Source organism: Microchirus variegatus (assembly GCF_963457635.1).
Source record: "Microchirus variegatus genome assembly, chromosome: 15".
Taxonomy (NCBI): Eukaryota; Metazoa; Chordata; class Actinopteri; order Pleuronectiformes; family Soleidae; genus Microchirus; species Microchirus variegatus.
Genome location: NC_139816.1, coordinates 14,364,386 through 14,386,055, shown reverse-complemented (window position 1 = coordinate 14,386,055; position 21,670 = coordinate 14,364,386). Strand labels below are relative to the sequence as shown.

The 21,670-nt window shown below is 41.8% G+C and overlaps 1 protein-coding gene across 1 annotated transcript in view; it reads left to right on the top strand.

Moving 5' to 3' along the window:
* cntnap2a (contactin associated protein 2a) overlaps positions 1–21,670 on the top strand; it is a gene marked incomplete at both ends in the record, with an annotated part of 311,484 nt that overhangs the window by 265,256 nt on the left and 24,558 nt on the right. The window contains 4 exons of the mRNA XM_083901554.1: positions 4,743–4,913; positions 13,823–14,041; positions 18,486–18,515; positions 20,262–20,498. Of these exons, the coding sequence (XP_083757680.1) occupies positions 4,743–4,913; positions 13,823–14,041; positions 18,486–18,515; positions 20,262–20,498 (657 nt within the window). The remainder of the gene's footprint in view (positions 1–4,742; positions 4,914–13,822; positions 14,042–18,485; positions 18,516–20,261; positions 20,499–21,670) is intronic.

The following is a 21,670-nucleotide window of genomic DNA, read 5'->3' as shown; positions in this document are numbered from 1 at the left end:
AGACAAATGAATCATCGAGTTGGCTTCTAGACCCAAACTTCACCTGGAAATGTCTAACATCAGGTCAGCCTGTACAGCCCAGTAGTATTTGTCTTTTTAATACCTGTGGACTAATCCAGAGGTTCACAGCTGCTGTCTCGAGCCAAAGTGGAGTACACAACAGAGATTTATAGTAGCTGTGTCTGCTTACATGTGATTTTTTTTTTTGGGCCTCTGAGACTCAAGCTCCCTTCTAACTGAGCCAAGATCACACAAAACGTATTTCATAGTCTTGTGATTGGAAGGCTTGAAGTCCTTATTTGTTCTCATTACATAATTGACTGGTAAAACGGGGTCATAGACCAGGCTTCATGATATTTCACCGAGCAGGATTCCCCAGCTAGTATCTCTCAGAGTAAATTGTGCGTATTATATTCCTGACTGGCAACCTGTCCAGGCTTTTTCCCCGCTTTTGCCCCCCTGCGTCCCTCACGTGAATGATAATAATAATAATAATGCAGGTAGAAGATGGATGGATATTCCTTGTACATCTTCTCTCTGTTGGGCTGGTGTTGTATTTTTCCAGATATCCTAGACTCGCCTAAGTTACCATGAATTTCTTTGAAATCTGATTTGGGATCTGACTCTTTGAAGAGTTCACGCAGCAATTCGCAACTGTGGGTCATCCGACATCGGGTGCTATTTTTAGCAAGTTGCAAAACTTGATGTTGAATATAAAATCATTCCATTCCATATCATGTAGTGTAGTGAAATGGGCATGCCTACATACATTAATCTAAATGCTTACATGTTAACATACTTGGTGATCATGTCAATGATGTCACACATATTGTGAAATCATTATTATAGTTTTTATAGTTTCTATCCAGAGCTCAGGTTTTCAATAAATTCCAATAAGTTCACATGCTCACATGCTTATTTCTCATGCTGAGAAGTGGTAAAACTCCCTGCACATAAATTAGTCATCTATGAATCGAAAGGCCGATTCCTCTGCATAGTCCATTCATTGAATTAGCAACCTGTCAGCCAATCAGAAAATAGTATTTCTTGTTGCCAGCTAAAGTCTGAAAATTGGTTTCTGCTGCAAGTACTCGTTCCATGAAGGCACGGGAGGTAATCACTTCAATTATCTCACTTAATTTAGTATAATAGCTGTTTATTAATGTGTGACGTGTAAAGAGTATTAACTTAAAAATCTGCCACAAACACTGACCACACACACAACACCATTCATAAGCTAAAATGCACACATACACACACACAGACAATGACCAATGCTTTTTAAGGCTAGCTTTACACGACAACAATCTGAAAGCAAACCGCAGAAGTGGCGTTGCGTTCCCACTTTTTATTTCGCGTTTAGACGAGCATCTTTGGGTGGAAATCTGCATGCACACGGTGATGCAAAAGTGTGTGAAATTTGATGTAGTACAATAACACCAGGGGCGCAGGAGCATTGAAAATTCGTCTAAACGAAAGGCACATCTGATAAAATATTTTGGCGTTTTCACCTGGGAGCGTTGTCGTGTAAAGCCAGCCTAAGGGGACAGTTTGGGGCCAAATGCAGGAGACATCACTGCGCAAGCTACGCAGAGTTCGTGTTCATTCAACCAGTAGTTCCTGTGACATTTCAGTCAAGCTGATGGTGCCTGTGGAGAAGACACTGGACCAACTGACTGACTTGACAGACCTACGTTATCATCCACAGTGCAGGACAAAAGGTGTTGCTCACTCCATCTTTGTTCTTTTTAACTTGAGGTTACTTTTAGGCCTTCTTCAAGATTCCAGATCGCATCGTCTCCATGAATTTTCATCGTCCTCACAGTCGTAGGCCTTAGCTGCAGTAACTCTACTATTTTTTTTTCTTTGTAAATTCTGCATCTGTTATGTTATTATCGCCATGGCCACTGCTGTCCCAACCCATACCACTGAAGGTCTCATTTTGATAAAAATGTGAATTGCTACGATTTGTGTGTGCTTTATGGGCATGTGGGTGGTAGGTGCACTGTGTGACTCTCTGTATTACTGTGCTTCGAGCTGGTGGTGATTCTCCCATTCAGACAGTAGTTGTCCTTCCAAACAGTGTGCTGAAATCTCCTCTCTCACAGGCTAAAAGTGAGAGAAGATATTTCAGCACACAAATGGGATTCTTTACACACAGGTGCTGTACCACTTACTTAAACCCGCTGGCAAAGTTATCATAGATAACTTAATAATGCCATTTTCTCCTCTGCTTAAGAAACTGTACTCTTTTGTACTCCCTTAAGGGCTGAAATGCCTTGTGATTTTACCTTCTTTAACATGATCTAGTTTTAAATCTGAGGGGAAATTATCAGGAAACATTATGATTTTATGGATTTTTTTTCTTATCACTTGGAGCAAATCGTTGTACATTGGGGATTTATCGATATGGCTCTAGGTGTTTGGAACATTCTTGAGCCCATAACACTTTTAGTATGAGCTTTGAAAGAGGGAAATAAATACCAATCGCACTTCATCCTTGCTCTCCAGTAGATGAAGCTTCTCTCAGTGCAGTGGCTAAGCAACAGAGGCCATAGACACATTGAAAGTACATCTGACATACTCTTGGTTAAGAGTGTATTGTCTGCAGTAGTGTCTCACACAAAAGGACCAAGGGTTTGCAGAGGTAACAACAGGATAAGAATTTCTGCTTTATTGTCACCAGTTAGAGAGAGAGAAGTCTGCTCCATATGAATGTGTACAGTAAAATCACTTTCATACATACGGGAGGTTATAACTCCAACACAGTTTGCCTTTGAACATCAGGCAGTGTTGGGATTTGTGTCAAACGATGTTTTTGATGGGCAAATATATATATATATATATATATATAGAGAGAGAGAGAGAATTTGAAAAATTCAATAAGATTCTGCTAGATGTGCCACAGAGCCTGGTCAACCAGTAGCATCTGTGAGTTTGGCACTGACTTCCGTAACAATTTCCTCAACAACGCTCAGTTCTCACTTCTATCACGCTCCTAATTCTTTGTTGTCCTTTGCTTCTCCTCACACCATGGATCCTTTTTGGGCCACTTCTAACGGAATCTTCCACTTCCATCCTGTTCTCTGTTTGCCTCCTTCTGAGGTGTGACTCACCGTCCATACTTGCTGTTCTGTCGTCGTCAGTCTTGTTTTTATTCACCGCTTGAAGCTGCTGAAGTCTTTTTTTCAGTGAATCACAAATGAGACATTACATTATATTTGATGGTATTGCATATTTGCACTGTGTTGATTGTTTATTCTGTATGAAAAATTAGCAAATTGGTTATAGTATAGTGTAAGCCTCTATACTTCTGCCCTTTCTGGTCATGCCCCTGCATATAAATACATCATCAAAGTTATTTCTTTGTAATTAGTCAGTAATTATACTTCTGAGATTCTTCACAGAGACTGAAACAGTAGGTGGCCTTGTGCTTGCGTGTTTGTGCGTGCGTGTGTTTTTGTTTGCGCGCGGGTTAATGCGCTTGCCCGCTATCTGCCCTCGCCTTTGTGACAGGATGTGAGGCAAGCAGTGATGGGGGAGGAGCTCAGCCATGTCACTGGGGAACGCTTATCGCGCTGAACCAGGAGACACACGGATACACAAACACACCGAGATGCATGGCTTCAACTACCAAACAAATGCAGGGAAGCACACAGGTGCCAACATATACGAATCAACCAATAATTAGTGTGACATATAACAATAATTATAATTAATCTGTAATTAATTCTTCTGAATATGGCTAAACATCAGACATTTTGTCACTGATCTTTGTTTTGATTAATCAGAAATGTAATATATATATATATTGTTAGTTACTTTGATCATACCTCACACTGAACTCCAGCAATCCTGTACAAATACATTTGACTGCTCTGCTGCGCTGTTCCCGTTTCCCAGGGTTATGGTGGATGGTCTAATGCCAATCATCTGAGGCATCAAAGAGATCTCACACAGCTGATACCACATTTAGCCTTCTCGCTCCTTCTCCTCCTCCTCCTGTCCTCCTCATGGCCCTGAAATACTCCTACTTCTCTTCTGCCATCTGCCATCTTGACTTTACTCTCTCCTCTTTTCCACCGATTCTTCAATCTTCCATCGTCTTACTCGTGCCCGGCCTCTTTCCTCGTCTTCCGTCTCCTCTCTTGACATATCCACACTCCCTCCCTCGCTTCATCTTCCTTGAGTGTGAGGAGTGACACACAGATATGGTGAGGGTGAGGCGAGACAGCGGAGAGGTCGCTTCATCAACCACGGTGTGATAATCCATCAGCAGCTGTTTAGCGTGCTGCTACTTTGTCTTCATTAGCCGCTGCTCGTTTCAATTCTTTCACAAATCATTACAAAAGTTTTTATCTTTGCTCTGCGTAGGCTTGTCTTCTTCTCAGGTTTTCATTCAGAAGGAAAAATGGTCTCCTTTTGTCGTTCCGATATGATCAGCTTTCTGTTGAAAATGATTGAAGTTGTGGGAAATTACAGGCTACATTAAAATTTTTACTAAGAAGATATTAAACAGGCATCATTAAACAATGAATGTGAGATGACAATGTTTTATCCATCATAGATTTATTGCACTTTGCATTGAAATGAAAATGGATATAAAACTCATTTGAAATTAAAGCACTTCTGCACTGAATTTATTATCTGGCTTATCAGATCTGAGAGGGTTATAGTGTTTACTTCTGTCGTAGACCAGATGAGTCGGTGCAAAGTTGTAATTCTGCTTGTTTTTTTTACAGATAACTACTGGAACGCTGCATCATTCACCACCCCGTCATCCTACCTGCACTTTGCCACCTTCCATGGGGAGACCAGCGCAGACATCTCCTTCTATTTCAAGACCAGCGCACCCTATGGCGTCTTTCTGGAAAACCTGGGCAATACTGACTTCATTCGTCTGGAGCTCAAATGTAAGATGTATCCTAGTGAGTCTTTGTGTACTGAAGAGTCATTTTTCATCCTGTATTTCTCTCTCACACTGTGATGTAGCCATGCATGAGGTTTAATCCAGTATTCACTCTGACAGTGCACACTCACAGACACACACTCTCAGATTCACATGGGCACAGAGGCAGATGCAGACACGCACTCATCAGCAACAACCATTTACCTTCGTGATTATGGCACACTACTTTGTGACTGCAGGAGAGAGCAATCATTTATTTAGGGTGATTGGTGTGTGCGATAATTATGTCCATTATGAACCTCTGTTTAACCAAATCACCCATTTTCAGGGATGACAAAACACAAGCGATCAGGCACCCAAGCCCACACACACACACACACACACACACACACACACACACACACACACACACACACACACACACACACACACACACACACACACACATACACACACACACACACACACAAAAAGAAATAGTCTGTTTCTCTTGTCTTTTGTCATTCATGCAAAGAGCACCATCTTTTTTTTAAATTCCCCAATTAAAGACCCCTAACAACATTTCACCACACTTCACAAACAAATTATGTGTGTATCATGTGCACACACTTTCTCTCACAAACATGTCTTGCATTCAAAAAAATAAATGAAAATAGACCATGTTTAAAAAATCTTCAAGTTAAAACACTCATCTTCTACCACTTTTTCCTCCACATGAGGGTTGCAGGAGACGTTGGTGCCAATCCCAGTTAGCCAGTCCATCACAGAGACAAATTCAAAAATTCACTCTCACATTCACGGTCAATTTAGTGTGTTCAATTTGTCTAATCCCCAAATCTGCTTGTTTTTGGACTGTGGGAGGAAATCGGATTACCCAGAGTACACCCACACACATACAGGGAGAACAGGCAAACTCGCCCTTGTTCCGACCGGGTCATGAACCCCGGGTGTTACATTACATTCATGCCTTTTTCCAAATGAGTTCACACGATGGTGATTAAGCAGCTCCACATTAATGTTAGTGTATTTCTCAGTATGCTTGAATAGGCAAGCAGAAGCACAACAGGTACTTCTGAGTATGAGCAACGCAAGATGACTGCAAACTGCAGCTTAAAATGGCAAAAAGCACCCACAAAAAGTTTCCAGAGTGAATTCTACTATTGAAGAAAACTTCAGCAGGATAAATGAGAGAATAAATGCTTATTGTAACTGGGAAATAGAGAGGTCGGAGTGGCGCAAGATGACCTCGGCCTCGGTGTTTTGGTAATTACTCAGACTTCCTCAGAGAGGTCTGCACTGGAGCTTTCAAATCTGTATTTGATTGACTCAGAGGACAGAAACGTACGTTTAACACTCAGACTAAAATAGGTTTATTTGATGTTCACAATCCATAGCAACCTGTGATTTTAGTTGGCACTATCTGACATCTAAATTAACATAGTTACCAAGATTCTTTAGAGAGGAAAGCGGCTTCCAGCTCTTAAGCTTATCTTATTGTCAAAAATATTCGTAATAATAATAATAATTTTATGGGAATCTAAAGTAATTATTGCCCAAACAAATGTCCAGCCGACACATTGAATGATTAAAACGTTGTCAACTAAAATGCGCATCATGTCACAGCCTTGGCCTGAGCGGGTATTTTCTTAAGTTGGCTATAAATTCAAACCCTCCAAAAAGTGTCAAAAGAAAACAGAATTCCACAGTGCCTGGACAGATTAGTTTCCTTTCAGCTGAATGTTTGATCTCAGACAAGAAGCTAACAAACGATAAAAAAATGTAAAATGAAATCTAAAATGTAAGGTTATGATGAAAGACATTTGTAGATGAGGCACATCGCTGAAAAATATCAAGTCAGAGGATGAAAGAGCAAGAGCGATTTTGCAGCTGCTGTGGAAAGCAGAGCAGACCAATGGTAATTTTTTTTAAATGGATCAAATCTCCCAAACTCTACTGTTGCTGTATAGTTTCATGGCTGCTCAGGACATGGTAAGGTGTGGAAAGTTGTTCATGGACAATGAATACATGAAAGGATAATTAATTAAAAACATCAGAGCTATTTTCAGACCATTCTAAAAAAAAAAAATGAATCCACTCTCAACTGTTGAATTGTTCTAACACTCCATTAACTGATAATCATAGAGTGGTGTTTTTGAAACATCACACACTGACTAACTAGTTTGATTTTGACTGATAAGTGAGTTCCCTTCATATTATTATTTTAGGGGTATTTGTCATTTCATGTTGCAAAAGCAGTACAATGTCATACGTAAAATCCTTTTTGAGACTGGTGATTGACATGTCATACAGCAGGTTTCTGTGATTATGTTCCAGCAGCTATAAATTAACATCCCAACAGCTGAGCTGGCTTTGATCAAGCATGTTAAACTCTCAGGCTTCTGCTTAATCACCGAGCAGAATCGTGTAGGGGGTTCCTGGCATGATGTGTTTGCCAATGTATAACTGATTACATTTCTTTTGGATCTGAACATTTGGTGTCAAAAGCGCAACATGATGATCTCCTGTCGGTGTTCCTTTCCCACCATTTTATGCCAAAATGCCAATGGCTGGATAGACACAAAACTGGATGAATGGTGAGTCAAAGTGTTTTCTAAAGGCACTAGACAGAATTTTCTTACGGCTAATTCTCTGAGATAAAACTACAGGTCCCTGCCTGTCGCGCTCCCCACCAGTGCCAGTGGGCCAGCCGCAAGGTCCTCAGCTGGGAGCCACCCTTCACTGATGTTTCACTGCTTTAATTCCAGAACATCTCTAGGTGGTAGGGTTGTAGTAGAGACGTCTCCCTAGTGCTCTCTGTGACTGGCCCTGTGATCCTTAGTTTTGCCCCTTGGGGTCTCTTCTTCCGAGTCAAAACCAGAGGCTCCCTTTCTGTGCCTCCTCAGTTCCTTCTTGTGCTTGGCTGTGGTGATTCCAAGCATCTTCAACAGCTGCTCGGAGGATTTTTCTCAAAAAGCCTCTGCATCCAACTTCAACAGATTAAGTGTGTGTGTTCCATCCTGGCTCTGTACAGGCTGCAGCAAGCTTGCTGTACTTTTCCTTTTCTGCTCAACGGGTGACTCCATCAGTTCCTCCCATGGTACTGTGAGCTCTGCCATGGTTACTCTCCTGGCAAAGCTAGACCACACAATGATGTCTGGCCACAGAGAGGTTGTTGTTATTTGAGCTGGGGGGTTTTTTTCAAGGTCGACCCTCATCCGCCATTCACATCCAGGTTTCTGTATGGACCACTCTGTCCTGTTGATATACTCTGTCTCAGCTCCCTAACTGACAAAACACATCTGTGGCTTTGAGCTCTGTTGGGCTCAAGCCTTCCTTCCTCCGACACCTCTGCCAATTTTCAGAGCACTTGGTCATGGCGCCACCTGTGCTGGCCTTGGGACAAATCAATTTTCCATCAAGATGTAGGCTAGGTTTTGGGCATCACATAGGCTTCAGATTGTCTCTGAGCCATACCAGAGATGTATGTCCTGGGGACTTGGAAGGATGTCAGTATTATAAGGAAGCTCAGTCTTGCCCAAGGGACGTTGGCCCAGGTTATTTCTTATTCTCTTATCTTATTCCCAATTGCCTTCCAGTGTGTCCATCTTGTTGCCATTGGCTCACAGCTCTAATCTTGAAGGATATATCCTCCATTCTACTGACTTCTGAGACCACCGCTCATTCCTTTCTTTCTTCGATGCTTACTGACAGCTGCGTCATAACAGATTGAGCTATGTGCTTATCTGAGAGCTCAGCCGTGTATTGTCTACCAAGGCTTCGCACTGGCTGCTCTGCCAACAACGGAGCTTTCTTTCCACTTGGGTGATGTGGTGTTGAACTTGAAGGCAGGTTCCGGAGGGCAGGGAACATACCCTGGTGAGCCAAGGAAGTTGTTTTTGTTGCTGTCACTGAGCTGTTCCCTGACGTGGCTCTCTAGGTTATGTGAGGTGGGCTCGAGCTTCTCAGACTTTTTTCTCTTCAAGCAGTTCTCAAGCATAAAGTGGTCCTAGAGGAAACCATGCTTTCTCCTTGCTGCTCCACCACGTCCGAATCCACTCTGCCCACCTCAGGTTGGCAAGCATGGATTTCAGCTGGTCCCAGAGAGCTTTGAGGCCCAACTTTTCTTCCACCTGTGGTTTCCTCCATTCTTTCTGGAGAAGTATTTTTTCTTTCACCAGCTTAAGGATTTCACTCTCCCTTCTTCCTTTCTGCTTGCTTCTCTGCCTGCCTTAGAGAAAATGATTTTCTGGAGATTTACCGGCTCAGAATATCGGTATTGCCTCTTTGTCGCTGTTTTTTGGCCATCTGACCGACGTCTGGCAGACTGACTTCTCCTTTAGTGGTTTAGCTTGGCTGCTTAGGGACTCAGAGTGCTTGTGGTGGGTCTTGGTCCTGCGTATGTTCTTCCTGCAGGGTGGCTGATGCGTCTCCTCTCTGTTCATGTGCAATGGTGGAGTCAAGAGCACTATGGTGTTCAACCAGGCTTTGAGTCATCGTTGTCTCACCTGTAGAAGCAGTGCAAATTTGCAGATGGATTCTCCCCCACACTGTGACTTCCCTTGATGGATGCACAAGCCATGGTGTGTTGTTGTTTTGGACCATCCACAGCTGCACAATCCACAGATCATCGGTCGTTTCATTCTGTTCTGTGTAATCCAGCCGAGTTGGTTCATCGTCCATCCCGCCTCTCGGTGGACCAAAGGGATGTCTTTTTTGTATAGTGATTGTATCGTAGGTGGTCCATAGAGTGAGGTAATCTATTCATGGGCATGTGGGAAGGGTAACTATCCCACCCACACCTGGTGCAGTCAGTCACATCTCTGCCAGTGCGCCAGCCACAAGGTCAGGTGGAAGCAGATAATCTAAGTTCGGAGTAAAAAATTATTGCAATGACACTGTATCATGTGCAAGTACAGTAAAACATTTTACAAAAGGTGGTGTTTGTCTTGCAAATGTGCACAGAAACACAGACATTGTGTCTTTGCAGCTACACAGCAGGCCCGAGGAGATGGAAAGAGTGTGTATGTGTGTGTGTTTCTACATCCCTGTGTTTATTTGTGTTTATGTATGTGTGCGTATAGTTGAGGCTTTCGAAATGGCCCCACATTGATTTCCTCTCTCTTCTTCTTTGCTATCATCTTGCATTCTGCCCCACAGCGCACATTTAGACACACAATTGCATGAACTCTCTCTCTCTCTATGTGTCTCTCTGTCTGTCTCTCACACACACACGGGTGCAAAACTGTATCTGCTACAATCCAGTCAGGGCATGAAATAACTAGCATTAACCCAGAGTGGCACATACCATTGCTGGAGCTGAAGAGCACATTCACACTCGTAGATACACACGCAGGCGACTTTACACAAAGCAAAAATCTCTGTGACCTCAGCAGATTCAAAGTCATTAGGTGGCAGGTATTTCTCTTTGAATCTTAATGGAAAGAAGTGGGCATAGACACATTTGAGGGTCAGCATTGAAAATGTATTCAGAACCATGTGAAGTGGACTGGTAATAGGATTGAGGAGATATTGAAAGGTCCCCCAAATATAGAAATGCTTGACTTCTGGGCTCTGCGGCTCAGTGGAAAGTATGTATGTGTCATGCTTTGAGTCCTTAAGAGGCTGCAGTTTCAGTGATAGCCTTGCCCAAAGGTTATGCTGTAAACATTTTCAGTCTGGTATCCAGCTGTGACATCTACTCTCCCACTGCCAAGCTCAGTTTTCTGAAACGGTACCATTGATCTTTTTTATGAGGGCCAGACAGAAACAAGGTTGAAATTAAGTCAATGCACCAATGGCCTTTCATTGTGTTTAATTTGAATATTATTTGTGATGGCAAATCACAACACAGCCCTCAACAAACACCTCAATTTTCCAGCACGAGAAAGCACTTGGACACAATAAAGAGATAATTTTTCTTTTCATATAGAAGAAACTTCTAGGGAAAATTGCACTCTATGTAGGTGGTCTCAACAGTTGAGCTGAAGAGGAGAGGTGGAAGAAAGACAAGAGAAGGAGGTGTGGGGCTGATCCAGCTACACATATGGTACATCTAAAGCCACAGACTGGCACCAACAAAATCTAAGTTGATTATTTTTGGAAAAAGAAAAGATCAGATGCTAATATTCTTCCCATACTATATGTTTCATGTACACACACTAATCATTTCCCAGGATGCTTTGCAAGCGTGAGGTGTGTTTTGCTGATAAACTCGTGTTTATCAGGTGTTAAAAGGAATTCTGTCTTTTTGATGCTGCAATCTCGTTTTCAGCGTCGCCAGCGCCAGGTTTGCCTTGACCTCTGAATTTGGCTCACACTTAAGTAAACTGAGCCTCCTTCAAGTGTCCAGACTGTTGCAACCGCCCCAGGTGTGGGACAACACAAAGTAAAAAAATCGAGCAACCCAAATGAGAAAAGAGTGAGCAAGTAAAAGACCGTGAAGCTGTAATACAACGCAGTCCGACTGAAAATCAAAATGGAGCAACATGCATACACCCACTTGAGCAGTGAGCTTGTGATCTCTCGCACAAAGACCCACACAATCTCGTTCACTATTTATCACTGTTAAGTTGTGCTGTGCTGATGCACAGCTTCCTGCCTCTGTATTAAAAGATTAATAGAAAAGTAAATTGCAAAAATAAAAAGCTTCACTGAGTGTTCTCCGGGCCAACGTTCCAGAATAAGCGCGCACGCACACACACACAATTTAATTCACACACATTTTTACACTTATGAAATCCATCACAGCTATGCAAATACGTGAGGTAAGCGCTGTGCTCTGAGGGCACTTTAGTTTTCATTCCCGCCTGTGGACAGAGTGGAGAAGAAAAGTTGTGGGGCATCCATCTTGCTTTGCAGTGGCACTAAAGAAAATGCAAATAATCTCACATGCACACACACACACACACACACACAAAAAGCGTTGCCATAGCAGCATTTCTATAGCTTTTGTTTCCATGGGAGTATTGTGATAAATGTTTGGCTTTCCTTCAACATTTGAAATAACGGATAATGCTCTAACTTGTCCTGCAGACGTGCTCCATGCATAAAGACATTAATTCAGTGTGCTAAACCCTGCCGTTGCGCACGCATGGATGTGCCTCTTTGTGCTGTTTGTTGTGGGTAGTTGGATGATCGAGCACTTTTTCATATTCATCGTGTAGGTTAATGCCCGCTACAAATCCAGATCCAGGCCGTTGCTGAAATGATTTCTCGTGTCTTTGCATCTCATCTAGGACGAGGTGATCTGTGAGATGGGATTCGAGGAAGAAAGTGAAGGAGGAGTGGGGGGTTAGTGACAGGCAGATTGATGAAGGATGAGTAAGTGAATGTGGGGGGGGGGGAGCAAGGAGTAAATTAAGAAATAAAAGTTTGATGGAGGGAATACACAGGGAAGGGAGGTTGACTCAAGACAACAACAAAATAACAGAATGAAAAATGAGAGGAACCAACAGGAAATGGTTAAGAAAAGACAGAGCCACTAGCCACACTACAAGAGGGCAAATAATGGGAGAATAGTTGGAGTGAAAAGAGATAATTAGATGAAAGAGATGGAAAACGGAGAAAAAGGCCACACATATTGATTGGACAAAGAAAAGAAGAAAGTGCATTCTCCCAGTGGCAGCTACATCAATTTATCCCCTCTAATATTTGAGCCTAATGAAACCATAATGAAGCAGTAACATATAGAGCTATGAAGTTGTTACTTATCATCTCGATGACTGCAGCGCTCTGGTGACAATAACCAACATATGGTGTCTCTTAGAATATATGGCTTTTATACAGGCGTGCCGACAGTGCTACCAAACAATTAGGAAAACAGTCCAATTGGGTTTTAATGTGACAAATGCAAATCGTCTTTCCAGCCACAAAAACAAATGTCGTTATTGTTTTCTCCTCTCATTCATTGGCCAGATGCGTTCACGACTGGCATTTTGCAGGGGCAAACATCTCTCATCCAAACAGTGGCTATTCAGACGGAAAACACTGACAGAGTGAAGCACATGAATCTAAATATCAGCTTCTGGCAATTAGGGGATATGAAAGACCTGCCACTCCAGCTGTAAAATATGTGTTACTCATGTTTTCATCGAATCAGTAGTGTTTCAAAATGGAAGGCCAGAAATGTAATATTTCATGGGGAATGTGACCTCACCAGTGCACTCGCAGAAACATCTGGATAGACAGGTGGTGAGCTCACACACAGGCCTGCATACATTAGACACTCAGACAAAGAGAGAGCTTCATAAATATCAGTGAACATTTGTCTTGTCCTAGTAATTAAAGGATTAACAGTGACCCCTGTTGGTTTGTTGAAATCAGGTTTGCTGAACTTGTGGTGATAAACTTCCATATCATAGTCCTTTTTTCTGTTTATACAGCTATAATTCCTCATAATCCTTGCCAAACGCATATACATGTACTGTATATATACATGTATGTGTGTATACACACTCATGTCATTTGAAGAAAAAAATTACTCGTGTGCGATCATCTTCTGTCTGGCTCTTTTTTCCTTCCTTGTCCATTCACATGTTCTTTCTCTCTCAACTGTTTTTAATTATAAGTTTCCTTCCTCTTTCTAGAGTGAGAGAGCTAAAGAGAGAGGTAGTGAACGCATGGAAACTGCTGTGATACAACTTAATGTCATGCAAAGCCAACAGTTCCTGGCGTGTATTGACTGCCTGTGGGATTAGCGCCGTCCAAAGCTGTGAGCAGCCGTGTATTGCAAAGCTGAAATCTATACAAGGCAAATGAATGGCCTTGAAACAAATGAGCCATTAGATTAGAAATTGAACACATATTTACCTGCAGAATGGACTATGAGCAGGGAGTTATGGGAAAGTTGTTTGTTTTATAAACCGCCATTTCTGTAACTAAGGCTTTTCGCTCTCTCTCTCCCTCTCCCCGCAGCCCCTAAGGTGGTCTCCTTCTCCTTTGATGTCGGAAATGGGCCGGTGGAGTTAACGGTGCACTCAGCCATGTCCCTCAACGACGACCAGTGGCACCGCGTAACGGCTGAGCGGAACGTGAAAGAGGCCGTCCTCCAGCTGGATCAGACCTATCGGGCGTCTCGGCTCGCTCCCGCACAGGGGCACACACGGCTGGAGCTTTTCAGCCAGCTTTACGTGGGTAAGACACGCACATAACACACGAGTGACTCGGAGACACACATTCGATTGCGGTTTGACATTCTTTGTGTAGGAGGGACTCTCGCAGAGACAAAAAGGTCAGAATTTATGAGCGCTGATGTGTGGAACGCAAACACCTCAGTACACATCATTCAGTGTCATTGTAATTGGATTGAACTTTTAATTTAAAGTTTCTCTGCTATCTGTATTTTTAGTAACTAGTGCAGTGCCCGTAGGAAGTATGTATTCCTATAGCTGAAGAAGATTTTTCAGTTATGAGGAACGTAAAGGCTAACATAACAATACAAACACTGTGCAACCTCATTAGGCACAACGCAGTTTTTTTTAATATTTCGATTAGCATTAGCGTAGCGCAGTCACTGGCATGGCTGACAGTCACAACAGCTGCGATAATGCTAATCGTAGCCTCGCTAGCTTAGCTTTGGAAACAGGTTCACCAAGTTAGCCACAAAATAGTAGCATGCTAATGCTAAATAAAAATGTGCTCGCGTATTGGTGAATGGACACCGACTGCGTTGTTTCTGAACCGTGCGAAAATGTCATACCCACCATGAGGACAGCCTCTTCACGCCCACCTCCCCGCGCCAGACAGCGCAGCTGCTGCTGATGAGCCACTGCCTGCCTGGTGTAGCGTGATAAATCAGCTAAATTGCAGCATGATAAATTAGCAACAATTAAAATTACTCCAAAAAATTTGAAAATCAAGGATGCACACTGTCGGGCCATGCTCAACCCATATCCAAAATGTGAGGAGATCTGACTAACGGTCAGCGAGATATGACTGTCCCAGACAGACAGACACACAGACACGACTTTCACTGTGAGGACGTCTGATTGCTTCATAAGTTAAATAAGTAGCAGCCTTTACTGGAAATCAGTGTTCTTGCTTAAGTGGTATAATTCTAGATTAACCTTAGCCATAATTAAGTTAACATTAATTCAACACTCATATGCAGCTATTCAGGGCACACACATACTCAGAAACTCATCCATGTAAGTGATTGTATTTCTAATAAATTCAATCCAATCCAACATCAGCAGCACTTTAGCAACAGCTGAAAGAAAGTGCTGTACATCAGAGATGAGTAAGACTATACTAAAATATAGAAACATATGACCTAATAGACCTAAAAACATACAATTAAAAAAAGATACTGTAAGTAGGAAAACAACACAAATAAAAAAAAATTTAAAAACAAAAGGGAAAACCAACGTCTCATACTGGGTCGGAAGCCAAAGAGTAAAAATGGGTTTGAAGATACGTTTTGTGGACAATGAAGGGGCGTGTAAGGAAGAAGCTAAGGCTGGGCAAGGTCATTTAAGGATTTAAAAACAAAAATAAAATAATTGTTAAATGGACTCTAAAATGCACGGCAGCCAGTGGAGTGAGGCCAAAATGGGTGTTGTGTGTTCCCTCTTATGTGCTCCGGTTGAAAGACGCACAGCTGCAGCAGCATTTTGAACAAGCTGGAGACGAGGCAGGTGAAGTGGAGTGACTCCAAAATAAAGTGTGTTGCAGTAATTCAGGCGAGATGTAATAAAGGCACGGATTACTGTCTCAAAGTGATGCTTTGAAAGGATAGGTTTTTACTTTTGCTAACTGTCTTGGACTTCACTATTGCATCACTTTAAAATCACTGTCCAGATTTGTGACTGTAGGCTTAACATGCAGTGCTAAGCGGCCCAGGTCATGGGAAGACTCACAGGAGCCACTTGGTCCAAAGGCCATCATCATTTCATTGTAATTTAAAAAGTTCAGGACCATCCAAGCTTTAAGTGATTTGACCGAGTAAGCTGCCTTCTTTTTTGGGATACAGTACATAACTCTAACTGTCATCAGCATAAAGATAGAAGGATAATGTCAAAACTGATCTTCATACTGGCGGTGAGAGCATGTGATCAAAGTTATAATAGTTTTGGATTTCCATTCATTTTAGTTTTTATTTAGTTTTGACTCTTTGATTTTAAAATGAGTTTTAATTAGTTTTTAGAGCGGGTTTGCTTGTTTTTATTAGTTAATTAGTTCTAGTGTTATTTTTGACTTTTTTGTAATATGGAGTATTTGCCAGGTGCAAGATTCAAAAAGGTCACAATAAGTATTGTTTCATAAAATCCCAGCAAAAGTGAAGTGCAAAATGTGCATCACAGTGCTGAGGTTGGTTAACAGACTTAAGACACACACAAACATAACAACATAAATAATAATCATAAATAACCCTCGCAAGACACATCACATTGTTTGTGAACCAGGAGTCTCAGGGAGCTCAATCTGAGGAAAAGCATGAGCAAAATTAGAAAAACCCAATAAAAGACGACAGGTTTGATTCACAGAAATGAACCAACTCAACCCAATTAACTCCATAATAAATGTTATGTTTCACTTGCATAGCCTTATGTCCTACATTGAAAATAACAACTAATTAAATACATTTTATTATGAATGAATGAAAAGGCTCTCTCAAATAAAACCTTTTAAAATTGCTGGCAGAGAAAAATTAATACACTTCATATGAACTCAAAAGGATTATGTATGACCTTAATTTACAAAGACGTTTTCATCACAATTTTAGTTAGTTTTATAAACACACAATTCAGTTTATATTTTTATTTCAGCTCACAAAAATGTTTTTTTTTTTTCAACTTTAGTTTTCGTTAACTATAATAACCTTGCATGTGATGGATACTTCTTAAAGGTCCAGTGAGTAATATGTTGATGGAATTTTCATCTATTCGTAATTAGTTTTAACAGTTAACAATCACCTTATTGTATGAATTGTTGTTTTTCATTAATCTAGAATGAGCCTTTTATATTCCTATCCATGTTTGAAGGCTGCCACTTTGGACCACCATGGTTTTATACTCACCCACGATGGAAAAAAACTTGATGTACCTTGAGCTTTGGTGAGGGATATTGAGCTGCAACATGTAACGTTCCCAGTAAATGTCACAAATCTTTACATACTGTACCTTTAATTCACGAAGCGGTCATATCGTTGAGACTATAATAATTTGAATCAGCCCTTATATCACTTTGGATTAAGAAACTATTATAGAACTGTCACGCTCTATCACAGACACACGAGATGGACTGAGCTCTTATTATCACACCATTTATGCCTCCATTTTCTTAAAGGTCTTTTTCGTTCCTTCTGGCTTCATCTACAAACTCATTCTCCCGAGTTCAAAATAGCAGAAGATTTGCCTACGCTTCTGCTCCCGACGTCTTCAGCTCTCCGTCTCAGTCGGCCTTTTGTGCTGAGCCGCCACTAAACCGAACTGTGCGGCTAAAATAGTTTCAGGGGTCTTTTTTTTTTTTCCGGACGGAGGGAGAAGTGCTGAGGCTGATCACAAAGTTCTTAATATGTCATGGGAAAAGGAAGTTCCACCTCGAAGGAGATTGTTCCAAATTACAATCAGACATCCTGATGTGATAGCCTCAACCCCCTGATCCCCGTTTATAATGTAATTTCATTGTCTCATCACTTTTGCTGATGCAACCGCGACTGAAACATCCTCACCTTATCATGTCCCAATTTACCTCTCTGTGTACTTTTGTACTTTCATTTGCGAAATGGAGAGGAGCGAGGAATGCTTCGTCGCCGTGCAACTCATGGCTAGGAAACATAATGGATTCTAGATAGCACCTCAGCCATTTCTCATCATTCACACATATGTAGTCTTGGCCAGCGCGCAGGCTTTGGCTCTATTTCTATAGCAACACGGAAAATGGTGGAGGATGTAGAGATATAGAGCAGGGGAAGTGTTGTATTTGGCAGCGGCCATGCCAGTGACTTCACCTTCTCATATCTGATGTCTAATCCCTTGTTAATCCTTATTTGAGGATAGCTTTAGGAAGTTAGATTTGGCCTCTAACACAAGAAAGATCTTTTTTGTTTGTTTGAGAGATTTGCAAAGAGAGAGAGAGAGAGGGAGCAAAGAGAAGCGTTCAGGCATCCAGATTTTTGTACACAAACTCCCACAGTGCAGGGAGCTTGATTTTGCTCACCTTGGCCTAATATCTCTTCCTATATCATCTCCCGCTCTCTTTCTCAATCAATATGCTCCTCATCAAGTATTTTATTGCTTTAGTGTTTACTGCACAGTGGCTCATTTGCTCTAATGGCCTCCAGAGTAAATGTTATACCATCAGCATCCTGTAATTTACTCCACTCTGTTAAGTTTTGCTTTTTCGATTCACTTCATACATGTGCCATAAATCTTGCCACGTTTTATTCATTTAACGTCACCATCTGTTCTCTGGTTTTTGTTCTTGATTTATGTTCCCTATCATGTTCTTCATTATAGTTTTGCATGTTTGTTTTTTTTTTTTGTTAAGTTCTTTCTCTCTTTTCCTCGCTTCTGTCATCATGGATTCAACGTCTTGCTTGTCGCCGCTCATTGCATGTGCGTGACCTGCGTCGCAGGGAAACCAGCCTCGCTCACCTGCCAAGACAGTAGGTAACATTTAAATCGTTTGGTTCATCAAATTCAGTTGCAGCTCCAAAATAATGGTGATTAAAACTTGGTATTCCGTAACAAAGAGGTGCCGATGCATTTTCCACGCAGAAGCAATCCTATTATCGACCTTTTAGAGAGATAATTGACGCAGAAAACTCTAAAGCGACACCACTGGGTAGATAAAATTACATTTCTGTGATAATATCTCCCCAGGAAATGCCAGCGGGTAGGGAAGTCCTTTGAAATGACATTTAGACCACATAAATCAAAACACCCTACTGACACTAATACAAATGGCATTCGAGAATGTGTCTTTTAAAACACGGAGTGGGTAAACAAACAATGTTTTCTTCAGTCATAAATTAAAGAGAAGAAGGACAAACCATCACTCCAGTAAAGAGAAGAATATGAAGCTTTCCAAACAGTCTGAATAATAATAATGCTGTACGTGCAAAAACATACTCATTAGTACGTTATCACCCAGCAACGAGGAGTCCACACCAGCACAGTGAAGGGCAACAAGTCAAATATTATGACTTCGGCCTTTATTAGAAACTTGACATGCACAGCACGTTGTGTACAAATGTAATCAGACCTTTTAAAAAACATAAGTGCATAGACATCATGTGTGTGTTTGTTAGTTTCTCTCTGCACTGCATTCTTGTGTGCATATGTACAGAATGCACGCGTCTCTGACCCGGTCTCCGTGGACCTCAGAGCCTGACGTCCAGTTAATCATAGACTGTTAGACCTGCAGCCCATTAGTGGTACAACATAGATTAATTAAAGCGTCTCCTAAAAGTTATATCCTTTGTGGCACTGGAAAGTGGGGGGGAAAAAAAGTGCTCCTGCCACTGCGTAATATGTGAATAATGTGTTGGCTGGAGAGTAATCTTACTTTCTGTCTGTTTGAACAGGGAAAGATGTGTGTGAGACTGTTGCTCAGGGAAATAACTGAATGAGTGAGGAGTTTATGTCCAGGTCTCCTATGCATCTTCTTCAGTGAATACTTCTCCACAATTCGAAAGATGTAATTGAGAGGTTTTAATAAATGAAATGCCCCCTGGCTCGAGTTAATGACGGTGTGCACATTAATTGTGCACACGTGTGTCTGTCCTCTGCGGCTGTGCTTGTGTACATTCAAATCCATACCTGTGGGTGTATGTTTATGCGGGTGTTTATTTCTATCGTCGTTTAGTTGGACATTAATCTGTTTAACACCCCTGCTCTGTCCAACTTAATGGGTAGTTAGTCTGTGATGGCACGAGGCCAGAATGACGGTGGAAGCACTTTAGAGGAATGGCTATTGACACCCCAAGGCTAAGCATTAATGCATATATTGACTCATTCAAATCAGGAGCGCTGTGTGTGGTCATGTGTTTTGTTACATGCGTTCACTTTGCCGTTTGCAGGTGTATGCGCGCTAACTGTTCATTAAGGCACAGTGTTCATTAGGCTGTTCTAATTAGTGAAGAAGAAGAAGGAAAAAAAAAAAGAAAATCAAATGAGTTGAAGGTTGATTCAAGAGCGCCGTCGCAGCCGGAAACGATTAGCGTATCACCAGTGGCTTCCTCCAGGCAGAGATTAAAACAGAGACTCTTTACAGAGTGACTTGTGTGACCTGGACTTCCACGTCTCCTCCCTTCCTTCCTCTCATTTGTATTTTCACTTATTTCCGCACTGCTTCACATCCTCGTTACATTGACCCCACTGCCGGTCTTCACCTTTCTCCTTCTCCTCAGGTGCGGCAGGTGGACAGAGGGGATTCCTGGGATGCATCCGAGCTCTGCGGATGAACGGCATCACTCTCGATCTGGAAGATAGAGCCATGGTGACGCCGGGGGTGAAGCCCGGTTGCCAAGGCCACTGCACCAGTTTTGGAATGTTCTGCCAGAATGGAGGGAAGTGTGTTGAGAAGTACAACGGTTACTTGTGCGACTGCGCCTCCACCGCCTATGACGGCCCGTTCTGCACGAGAGGTGAGAATCATCTTCGGTCTGTCTCTAATTAAATGACTAGATTGTTGGACAATGAATGCCTAAGAGAGTGCTTCTTCATTTTCACAACTTCATTTGCAAGACAAATCGATCTCAACCCTGCTGTGGGCCATCAGCATCTGCAGATATTTATTTAAAGTTTCCAAAGATGTCTAACTCGTTTTTTTTTTATTATTTCCCTCCTCAGCACTAACAAACTCCATGCTCTGAATTTTTAGGAGGAAGCACTGAGACATGATCTTGCAACTGAAATCCTTCAAACAACTTTTTTACGGCTATCTTGGTGAAAAACGTGTTATCTCTAGCTCACAATGCCACTGTCTGATATCACAGAGTTTACTGCTGCAGTAGTGATATTTCAATGAGCGTCATTGTCTGACAACCCACTGTGATTTTTCTTCTTTTTTTTTTTTTCCCAGCCCTCTGATTGTCCTTGCTTCCACTTCAGTTTAGAGCTGTCGGTTGTTACACTGTTTGGGCTTATGATAAAAGGCATCGATTGAGGATGATATTGTGCTTACCCACCAATTCTCCCTGGCTTTGGATTGCCTACGTTGAATGCTAATGCTGTGCGGATGCAGAGCTGAGGGATAAAAAAAAAAAAAAAAGATAAATAAATAAAATGCAAGTCACCTCACTAAGCGCAAGGGGAGGTGTGTAGGCTTTGGAGGTTTCGGAGATTATAAATGTCAGACTGCACTTCTGCTCCTGCACTCTTCCATAGTGCTAAAACACAATATTTGTTTTCTGGTGGAATTCATTAGATGCAACATTTAAGTTCTACTTACTAAAACAGGTTTTCATAAAATGCTCAGGGGAGAAGAGGTGCATTGCTGTTCGAGGCGTTCTGTCTGCTCCCAATCCCCGACATGTGAATTAATTTGTTTCCTAAAGCTGAGCAGTGTTTTTTTTTCCCTGTGACTCTTGGCAGGAGGGGTGACAAGGTGACATAAAGCTGTGTGTGTGTCTCCGTGTGGTTGTGTGGTTGTGTGGTTGTGTGAGTGTGGTGTGGAAGTGGGTGACAGTGTCTGGTGATAGTGTAAGACATGAAAAGACCTTCTCTGAATTCTATCATAAGCAATCAGATCTTTCAGGGTTTAGAGAATGAAGAGTGTGTGACAAAGAAAGAGAAAGAGCACACCCTTGTGTCTGTT